This window comes from Cricetulus griseus, chromosome 2 (assembly GCF_003668045.3).
Source record: "Cricetulus griseus strain 17A/GY chromosome 2, alternate assembly CriGri-PICRH-1.0, whole genome shotgun sequence".
NCBI classification, from domain to species: Eukaryota; Metazoa; Chordata; class Mammalia; order Rodentia; family Cricetidae; genus Cricetulus; species Cricetulus griseus.
Genome location: NC_048595.1, coordinates 32,901,492 through 32,912,118, shown reverse-complemented (window position 1 = coordinate 32,912,118; position 10,627 = coordinate 32,901,492). Strand labels below are relative to the sequence as shown.

General features: G+C 52.7%; 1 protein-coding gene across 1 annotated transcript; it reads left to right on the top strand.

Annotated features, from left to right (window-relative positions):
* Positions 1-2,175: 2,175 nt before the first annotated feature.
* Cldn19 (claudin 19) lies at positions 2,176-9,159 on the top strand. The gene is made up of 5 exons (XM_027399094.2): positions 2,176-2,624; positions 3,732-3,896; positions 3,986-4,070; positions 5,649-5,801; positions 6,568-9,159. The coding sequence occupies exons 1-5, from the start codon at positions 2,402-2,404 to the stop codon at positions 6,614-6,616; spliced, it is 675 nt and encodes a 224-aa protein (XP_027254895.1). The 5' UTR covers positions 2,176-2,401; the 3' UTR covers positions 6,617-9,159.
* Positions 9,160-10,627: the final 1,468 nt, after the last annotated feature.

Below are 10,627 nucleotides of genomic sequence, written 5' to 3'. Positions count from 1 at the left end.
TCTCTAAGTTCAAAGCCAGCCTGGTTTACAGAGCAAGTTCCAAAACAGCCAGAACAAAACAACAACAAAAAAGAATCATGGGGGTTCTGGGTCCTTAAGGCAGGGTTTAGGGGATTCCCAGAATAGAGACAGACAGACAGGCATCCTGCTACCCCTCAGGCTTCACATCTGGGACACCTTAGCTCTGGGGACAGTGACAATCTCCCGTCTACCACAGCTCTTACATGTCTGAAGACGAGGTCACAGCTAGTGCTATGTGTACCCCTGAGGCTCCAAAACTCAGGTATCTGACCAATGCTCCCAAGGTCAGAATGAGCCCTGGTTCTTCCTCATGAGAAGTCTTTGCAAGAGGCCAAGGCCCAGCTTTGGGAGGCAGGGTCTTGTCTGGTCTTTTCCATAGCCTATGTATAGTAGCTACCAGTGCAGACCCTCTGCCTCCCCTAAGCATCATCCCAGCTTGGCAAAACAGTGTTCCTTTAGGGACAAAGACACTGAGGCTACACAGTTGTCTTCATTTGTAGAGAGCATCTTATGCCCCCTCCCTATCTACACTGGATGCCTCCCTCCAAAACTCAGAAAGGTAAAGACATGGGGAGAGGCCACAGAACCCAGCATCACACACATTCCAGTTCCCAGGGTCTCACTGCTCTCCAGGATCTTTTACTTGTTATCTCCTGCCCCACTCCGGGGGGGGGGGGGGGGAGGTGCTCTGGTAACCACCCCCCAACCTCCTTCTTTTGATTCTATTGTTTTGTTATGCATGGCAGAAAAATTAGAAGTCGGAACCATCTTCTCTGTTACCATTCTGGATCTCATTGGTATTTGGGGATTGGCAGGCTACCCCAAGAAGCAGGTCCTGTGTACACAGGAAGTCAGAGGGACCCAGTGTATGACACTGTCTACCAAACAGCACTCATCCCTTGCCCAGCTTCCCCCAGGTCCTCCTAGCTTAGAGCTGCAGGCCATACCAGGGCCCACGCCCTGATCGGGCACACAGGCTTGCCATTGTCTGACAGTGCCAGGCACCCACGTGAAGAATGCAAGGCAGCAGGCTGCGGGTTTGTCCCTGCGGTGGGGGCTGAGGCTGTGGGGGAGGAAGCTAGCCATGTTGAAGCTCTGGAAAGGCAGTGGGATGCAGGGGATGCAGGGAGGCGGCTGGGAGGCTGGCTGGAGTGGGAGCAGGGGTGTGACATTTCTCCTGCACCCATGCCAAGCCTGTGGGGCTGAAATGAACGTGAGAGGATTGCTAATGAGACCCAGGGGAGTTAAACATTCCCTGTTCCTGAGGGCTGACTGAGAAGGAGCAGACAGGGTCCAGGACGGGGCAGCCTGAACCCCAGGAATGTGCAGAGGCCACTGCCCCTGCCAGGCTGTTCTGGAGCTAGGGCCCTGCCTGCTGTCTCAGGTCCCAGCAGGAGCTGCTGAGCCAGCCAGCAAAGGGATTAACTGACTGAGCAGTTCTTCCTCCAGGCCCAGATGCTGGGGCAGGTCTCCCCAGCTCTCCACCACATTTGAGGCTGGACTGTAGCCACTGCTGGCCCAGTAACTGTGGGGGTCCCTCTTTTGACTCCTCAGATCCCAAACAGACCCTACAGCACATGTCCACTGATTTGAGACCAAACACATGGCTTCCAGGTACCCAGGACTCTTCTCCCCAACAGCTCAGCTCTCGCCTAGTCTCTGCCTTAGAGCCCCTACCAAAAACTAACTCTAAGGGGTATAGCTCAGTAGTAGAGTGCCTGCCTTACATGTGCAAGGCCTGGTTTCCATACCTAGCACACACACACACACACACACACACACACACACACACACACACACACACCTAACTCTAGTTTTTCCTGCTGTAACTAGAATCTCTCTCATTTTCTCCTTTTCTATCCTCAAGCAAGTGGGCAACAAACTCCAGGTTCATATCAGGAGTGAAAGCACGGCAGCTATCCACTGAGCTGGAGCTTGCAGTAGGGATTAGAAGAAGTCTCTCTGAAATCACACTCCTGAAGGGGTTTCCCTGGTTGGAAAGGCCTTGAGAGGAAAGAGTCGCTCCTCTGAGCCCCTCCCTTCCTTGCTCTTGAGGCGGGGAGGGCTAGGGTACCCTACCTTGGGCACTAGGTCCCCGCCCTCCATCCCCAAGAAGCCCGGCAAGCGCTCTGCTGGGGACCGGCTGTGGGCGGGTTTTGGCCCTTTCCAGCCCCTGGGCCGCCCCCTGCATTCTGGAATCCAGCAGCCTCTGCCTTTGCTGGTCTGACTCTGTGGCTGGCCAGCCAGGCATCCTCTCTCCTACCCTCCTCCTGTGCCACTTAGCTCCCCGGTCCAGCTGTTCCTCTCACCATGATCACAGCGCTCCGCAAGATCCTGGCCCATCTCTGAGCCCTGGAACCCTCAGACTCTTCCCTAGGCCATGGCCAACTCAGGCCTCCAGCTCCTGGGTTACTTCCTAGCCCTGGGTGGCTGGATAGGCATCATCGCCAGCACTGCCCTGCCGCAGTGGAAGCAGTCCTCCTATGCCGGCGATGCCATCATCACTGCCGTGGGCCTCTACGAAGGGCTGTGGATGTCTTGCGCCTCTCAGAGCACCGGGCAGGTCCAATGCAAGCTCTATGATTCGCTTCTGGCCTTGGACGGTAGGCTTCAGGCGGGAGCCTGGGAGGGAGCTGGGGAGGTCTAGCACAAGCTTTCTCACAGCCTGCCCTCAGCACTGGCCAGGCGGCACCCTCCAGCCCCTGTGTGATTCCCTAACTGCCATCCTGTGTATACTGGAGAGTCCAGGCCAGCTAGGTCTCTGGGCTCTGGGGGAGGCATGAGCACAAGAGGCTGGCAGCCTGGGCTCCCTGTCCTGACACCATAACCTTACTGCTCACCCAACCCTTTGCACTCTGATGTTCTGTGTAACCAAGACACTTATACATAGGACACGGGAGGGTGGACCGAGATGAGGGTCTGGCTCCTTAAGCCTGTTAACACCATCTGTTCTCTTCTCTCCATATTCTATACTGACAGACCCATGAACACACACAAAGGTGTATACACCTCGCACAGACACAAACACTAGAACACACACATACACACACAAGCACTAGAACACACCCATTCACACGTTCATATACTCACCATCAAACTGGTTCACAGACACCATTACAGCTCTGACCTTGGCGGGACCCTCCCACCTGCACTCCAACAGGGCTCTGCAGGCACCTGAGCAGAACCGCCACCAGTCAGCCCCACTGCACACTGATCCAGGCAGATCATTGGCCTCCTTCAGGGACTTAAGTCTCCTGAGCTGTCTGCAGCCTAGAACTGACCAGCACACTCAGAGAGCAGCAGGCATACGGCTCCATGGATGACTGACAGGGCTGCTGCAGGGTACTAAGCTGGGCTTAGGCAGGCCTGACACACTCTCTGCTCTTTCTCTGGCAATCCTGAGTGGCACCCAGCCCTTTCTCCTGCTGCTTGCTGGCACACCAGGTCTGAAACAAAGCAGCAGAAGAGCAAATTCAAACTATCCCATCACTCGGCACCATTCAGAGGAGCCAGTGGGAAATCACCCCCACACCCTGTTCTCATACACTCACTGTCCCTTCTCAAAAGTAATCAGGCAAGCAGTCAGACCTCTTTGGGCTTCTACTCAAGCCCCTCCACACTGGATTCCTCCCCCACCCAGGTCCAACTCCTCCATTTTGCCACCCCCTCCGAGTTCCCCACTCCTGCTCAGCACTTTCTCACTGTTCCAGGTCATATCCAGTCAGCCAGAGCCCTGATGGTGGTGGCAGTGCTCCTGGGCTTTGTGGCTATGGTGCTCAGTGTCGTGGGCATGAAGTGTACTCGGGTTGGAGACAGTAACCCCATTGCCAAGGGCCGTGTGGCCATCTCCGGGGGTGCCCTCTTCCTCTTGGCGGGTGAGTGCCCTCCCTCCTCTCCCCTCCTGCCCATGCAGCTAGCCCACCCGTGGGCTGGGCAGAGCTGAGCACCCCTACTTGGTCCTTAGGTCTCTGTACTTTGACTGCTGTCTCATGGTATGCTACTCTGGTGACCCAGGAATTCTTCAACCCCAGCACACCTGTCAATGCCAGGTGAGTGCCAGAGCTGGGCCTCCTTCTTATCTGTCCTCCCCTGGCCACAGTTGTCACTTGGAAGAGGAAATAGGGAGTGGGCCTCAGCTAGTTTCTGAGAAAGGAGAGCCACATAGGGTGTGACTAGGCCCTTGGGAGGGACATCCTGGTGCAGCCGGGCCCCTGAGGAGCCCAGTGCCCTAGCTCTGGGTCTGAAGTCTAGCTCTATGTTCTTGCCAGGTGACATAGGTCACTTGTGACTTAGCCTTTTCAAACCAAAACCAGCTCTTCTGTGGTTCTGAAAATCCAAGAGGTGATAAGGAAAGAGATTTTGTCCAGGGCTCAGTACAGCTGGGCTGTTTTACTTCTGCTGGTGGCTGAAGTCAAGATGGCTTCCTGGAGGAGGCAGTAGAATGGGGGTTGGGGGTTCCTGGAAATATGAGACTGGAGAAAATGGGTAGCTAAGGTAAAACCCAGCAGCTAAGAAGAGAATTTGCTCCTCACCCTGGGTGAGGCTGCAGCTGCCCTCTGCTGTGTGAGAATGAGCAGTGAGGAGGCCAGCACAGTGGAGCAGCTGTTGCCTTTGCCTCCAGCAGAGGGCTTTGGTGCTATCAAGAAGCAGGCCATATACTTGGGAACTAATTTGGTCAGATTTGTAGAGTTAAAGGCTTGGGAGGGGGGGGGACAGGTTAGGAAGGGCCTGACTGTACCTGGTTCTTCCCTTCCTCTCAGCCCAGCCAGGAGCAAAGAACGAATAGTTCCCGGTCCAGTTATCCTTTGGACTCTGGGGTGGAGGGGGATGAAGGGATGCTTGGGTTCTCTCTGTGGGAAGGCTCCATGGAGAAGACAGAGAAGGAGAATTCAGAGAGTTATGCTCTGGGTGAGCAGCTACAGCACAAAGACCTGCTATGCAAGGTCTAACCCAAGGTGCCAAGCTGGGACTAGGACTTCAGGATTCCTGGGCTGCCTGGTTCGGGTCCTGAGAACAGTTATGCCTCTGTCTGCCCTACAGGGGCAGATCAAAGGACCCTTCTGGTGGGGGGTGGGGGTGATGAGAGGTGAAGGGGAACAACAAGGCAAGTCCCCCAGTCAGGAGGTTCCATATGAACAGGGTCCTGAAGTTTAGAGAAGGAGCTGGGAAGGTGTTCTAGGTGGGGAAGCCCTGGAAGAGCCAGGCTGGATGGCAGAGCTGGATGAGGAGAACCCAGAGGGCCAGGCAGAAGAGGAACAATCTCCAGAGGGCAGTGAAGAGCCTCCGCCCTGGCTGGACACTGGTCTGTAGACCAGACCATGACTGGGAAAGAAGACAGCAGACTGTTCCATTGCATCCAGTCAGATCTCTGTATTCATGCCTCCACCAGCCAGATGAGGAAATGAGCCCAAGCTGCCCACCCAGACTTGAGCTGTGTGGTGTGGATGTGCTAGCGGAAGGGAGGCAGGGTGAGCATTCACCCTAGGTCATTTGGAAAGAAGGAGGAAGCCTGTAAATTCCTTGTGTGTTATCTTCCTTCTACCAGGTGCTGGTAGGTCCCCCAAGTGGACTGGGGCCAGGCAGGGCTGGGGTTTGCAGCCTGATGTAGTTCTCCCTACCTCTTACAGGTATGAATTTGGCCCAGCTCTGTTCGTCGGCTGGGCCTCTGCTGGCCTGGCCATGCTGGGGGGCTCCCTTCTTTGCTGCACATGCCCAGAGCCTGAGAGAGCCAACAGCATTCCACAACCCTACCGCTCTGGACCCTCAACTGCTGCCCGAGAGTACGTCTGAGTCTGAGTCTACCTGCCCTGCCCTGCCCTGCCCTGCCCTGCCCTGCCCTGTCCTGCCCAGCCCATCTGTCCAGCAACTCTCTTGCCCAGAACTCCAGCCAGCTGACATGATACCCTGGGCAAGGGTAGGTAGGGTAAAGATCCCTTGAACTCAGTCTGGAGCTCCAAGCATCTGGTCCTCAACACAGACTCTGAGTCCCAGACTCAAGACACTCAGAGATCAGGAACAAGACCCAGACGACGCGTGTCACCCAGTACGACCCAGGTCTGTTCTGGCTACACCAGAATGAGTACACAGGGCCTTAGACACTAGCTTAGCCACCAGCTCCTTCACCAGCCCACTTACTCAGTGAAGGGGCCACCTGCCTACTGTATGCTGGGCCCTGAGGATCTCACAGCAACAGAAGGATCTCAGCGCATAGCACTTTGGGTCAGAGAGCCCTTCATACTCCATCCAGCAGCTACTCACAGCAGCCATATAGAGGAAATCTCAAGGCTAAGGACTGTCCCCTACATCACACACAAGGACACGGAGCTTCAGAGAGACCTGCAAGTGTGATTCTCCTGTCAATGAGGGCAGGCCTCAGGCTCTAGCAGTTAATTGCCCAACATTGTTTGGGTGCCCATATAGGTCATGAGATCAGACTGTCTCACTGTCATCTCCAGTACTGTGCCCCAGGCAGGGCTGACTCCACAGGCCCTGTCTCCTTCACCTCTGCTCACCCCACTAACCAGCCTTTTCTCTTTTGACTTGCAGACCTGTTGTTAAAATGCCCGCCTCCATCAAGGGCCCCCTGGGTGTGTAAAGTCCGGGTTCCCAGCCAGGCCCTCCCCACTACCACATCTAGACTGTTTTTGGTATTTTTTGGAAAGAAAAGTGAACATTCAGCCCCAAGTGTGACGTTATTATATCTGTTGCCACGCGCCTAGGGTGGGGCCTGGACTAGAGAGGTCAGAGCCAACTCCCAGGACTATTGAGGTGTGTTCCAGGACACAGGCAGAGCAAGCAGGAAGCACTTAGGGGTCCTACTCTGTATCTCTGCCTGCCCTGCCTTGGAGTTTGGTACCAAGACTTGCATGAGGGGAAAACACAGCCACTCCTAGCGGCCACCTAAAGCCTGGCCTAGTAAGAGTGCAGGATCTCAGTGTGAGGGTACCCCTGGCATGGAGACCATCCCATTAGTAGAATGTTCCAGGTCCTCCTTGAGAGCCCTCTTGAGGAAAAGGACAGTCTCTGTAAGACCCAACTAGGGACTAGGTCACAGCCAAGTGAGAGAACACTGTAGGAGTTCCCTCAGTGAAGAAGGGCATGGAGAGGGACATCACATCAGGACTGTCCTGTGCCAACTCCAGAGCCCTCAGCCTAGCTCTCACCCTAATCCTACAGAGCTTTTTTGCCCTGAAGTGCAGCCAGGGGACAGGGCTTTGGGTCCTGAAGTCCAGGTATGACCTTCTAGAAGAAGTAAAGTCCTCGGAGGAACTGAGGGAAACAAAAGATCAGCAAAGGGCTAGCATTCTCCTTCACCCTCAGTGCCCCATTCAGAGTGTGCTGGACCCTGCCTTCACTCTCAGGCTTCTGTCACTCAAGCCTCTCCCTGAACTCCAGGTCTGTCCCTTCCTGGGAAGAGGCGTCTTTCTCTTGCTTCCCACATGCCTTCCCAGCTAGTCAGCTAGCACCGGCTTTTTCCACTTCTAGTCTGTGACCACGTCTCCCCAGAGCCTTGCTCAGATTCTAGTTCAAGACTGACTGTGCAATCTTGAGAGGCAAAGACCAAAACACTGTAGCCGACGGTGGAGTCGGGGGAGGGAAGCAGGTGCCAGAGAGCTGCTATGGTCAGATAATGACAAACCTGCTAAATTGCCGATCAATTAATCTTCTGATTGACGGCAACTGTCAGCCCCCATGGATGCCTCTTATCCTAAACAGGTTTCCGGAGTGAGGCCCCTTGAGCTGTGAGGTCCTCAGGAGAGTCCTCTCTGGGTGCCTGAAGCCACATTGGAGTCACTTAGAAGTGGATGCCCAGCCTCCACCCAGACACAAAGACTTGATGTGGTGGACCCCGGCATCAGAATCCATGCAGTTCCTTTGCAGTGTGTAGTTCATAGTAAGGGTACCTCCTTGAGATCTACACTCAGACCATCTGAGTGATCTGTAGAGGGCGGAAGGAACCTACCAGAAGATGGTGGGGGAGAGGCAAGACTAGAAAGGAAATCTCATCCACCTCCTGCCTTTCCGGAGTCCAGACCCCTGGAGGAGACGCCCACATCCTTCCCATCACTGTTCCTTTGTGCTTAATGATTTTGACTTTGAATCCTGTCACATGCATCCCGACTAACAGAGTTTGAAACCTAAGAACCGAGTGAGACACAGATGTCCCCTCCCCAGGTCTGGTATTCAGCAGGCCTTGGCATTTGGTTGTGACATTGTCAGGGAGCTTTGTGTCCCCTCTTAAGAGTCTAAGGGCTAAGAGGCTCCAATCTTGGTGGGGGAATGTGGAGGCAGACTGTACCGGCTACATGGGGGGTTTGTCAGGGGCAGGCTGTGAGAGAAGAGAGCTCCATGCAGGCCCTGGCAGTGGAGTGGCATTATCTGTTCCTGCATTAAAGGAAGCCCGTTCTACCAGACTGGGGACTGGAAGGGCAGAGGGTCACACAACTTAATGAACTATGCAACCAATTTATACACCGATTAAAACCATGAGGTACTGGGGGTGGGTAGGCAGTGTGTAGGAGAAACTGAAGGAGTGTAAAGCTAAAAGTTTAGGGAATGAGATCTCTCAGGCATCTCCTGAAGCGACCCCATTCAAATGTCTACACTAAGGCCAGAGGCTTTGTGTCCAGTCTGCTGTTTACTGTTCTGATCTCAAGGCTGAGGGATCCGGCAGAGACTGGGGAGGATGAGCTCAGATACAAAAGGGGTGGTTCTAAAGCTGTTGCTATTGTGTGTTAGTAAACAGAGTCCCAGAAGTTATACATTTAAGGACCATACCTATGCGTTCAGTTCCTGAAGTCCCAGATCCTGGGAGAACAGATCAGGAAGTTATAGGCTGAGAAGCTTGAAAAACAAGAATATGACAGATGGCTACGAGACAATTTCAAGACATTACTTTTGTGCTACACAATACTGTCCCTTTGTGTGACAACAACACTGAGTGTAGGCTTTTTTTTTTTTTTTTGATTCTTATCTGATAGAGGTGAAACAATGGCTGGATTTGCTTTAATGTCTCTTAGAACAAGTTCATGGGTAAGGAAAGCTGTGGCATTGAGAAGTGCCATCCCTGACGGGGTCCACTCTACCCCTCTCTTTGTACGTTTGCTAATGAAACCAAATAAGAAATAAAAAGTTTGAAAAGACCTCCAGTGTTTGCTGGTTGCATCGGTCATCATCCTCACCCTGAACAAGGAATAAAGCCACTTGATACCAGAGTCTCACAGCTCCTCAGACTCCATTGTGTCACCTGGACTGTTGGCCACTCACCATCTCAGGCCCCACCCAGGCCTCCCCATGGCATTTTCACAAGACCTCCATGTTGGTGATAGCATGTTGAAGTTAAGAAATTCAAACAGGTGTTGGTGGCACACACCTTTAATCCCAGCAATCCAGAGGCAGAGGCAGACGGATCTCTGTGAGTTCGAGGCCACTCTAGTCTATAGATTGAGTTCTAGGACAACCTCCAAAGCAATTCAGAGAAACCCTGTCTTGAAAAAACAATTAAAAAAAATAAAAGAAAAAAAATTCTGAAGCATGCTCACGAAAGGTGTGGGGTTTTTTTGTTTTGTTTTGCTTTGCTTTTTGAGACAGGGTTTCTCTGGGTAGTCCTGGCTGTCCTGGAGCTTGCTCTGTAGACCAGGCTGACCTTGAACTCACAGAGATCCACCTGCCTCTGCCTCCTGAGTGCACCACCACTGCCTAGCAGGGTTCTTCCTTCTTTTATTTTTTTAAGATGTATTTATTTATTTATGTATACAACATTCTGTTTCCATGTGTATCTGCACACCAGGTCTCTTTTTCTAATTATTTATTTATTGTGTATACAGTGTTCTGTCTGCCTGTGTCCCTGCAGACCAGAAGAGGGCACCAGATCTCATTTTTGGATGGTTGTGAGCCACCATGTGGTTGCTGGGAATTGAACTCAGGACCTCTGGAAGAACAGTCAGTGCTCTTAACCTCTGAGCCATCTCTCCAGCCCCAAGGTTCTTCCTTCTTAAGATGGGAATTCCCTGCATCCTTTGCTTGTTATGATAGTGAATCCTGTTTGATTTTGTTGGGAAAATTTGTCATTCTGAGATAGGGTCCCACTATGTGGCCCTGCCTAGCCTGGAACCTACATGGTAAACCAGGTTGGCCTCAAACTCACAGATTCACCTCCTTTGCCCCAGTGCCCAGCAAATTTTTAAAAAAGGTTTTTATTTTTATTTATGTGTATGTGTTTGTATGGATGCATGCCATGTGAGTGCAGGTATCCACACAGTCTGGAAGAGGGTGGGGTGCTAGAACCCCTGGAACTGGAGTTACAGATGGTTGTGAACCAGGTGAAGTGGATGCTAGGAACTTGGGTCCTCTGGAAGAAGCAACCAGTACACTTAACCACTGAGTCATTCCTTTAGCTCAACAAAATTTTGAGACAGGGTCCAAAAACTTGTGATTATTCTGGCTGCACCTCCTGAGTGCTGTGATTTCAGGCATTGCTACTGTGCCTGTTTCATGCAGTGCTAGGGACTAGGGACCCAGGCTCTGTGCATGCTAGATAAGCACTCTGTCAAGTGAGCTGCATCCCCCCTTCTCCACAAGAATTCTTAGTATTTTTTTTTTCTAT

Excerpts from the sequence above, each read along its gene's own strand:
- Cldn19 (XM_027399094.2), top strand. The coding sequence starts at position 2,402 with ATGGCCAACTCAGGCCTCCAGCTCCTGGGTTACTTCCTAGCCCTGGGT. Across the intron at positions 3,897-3,985 it reads TGCCCTCTTCCTCTTGGCGG|GTCTCTGTACTTTGACTGCT; the intron begins GTGAGTGCCCTC and ends CTTGGTCCTTAG. Across the intron at positions 5,802-6,567 it reads CCCTCAACTGCTGCCCGAGA|ACCTGTTGTTAAAATGCCCG; the intron begins GTACGTCTGAGT and ends TTTGACTTGCAG.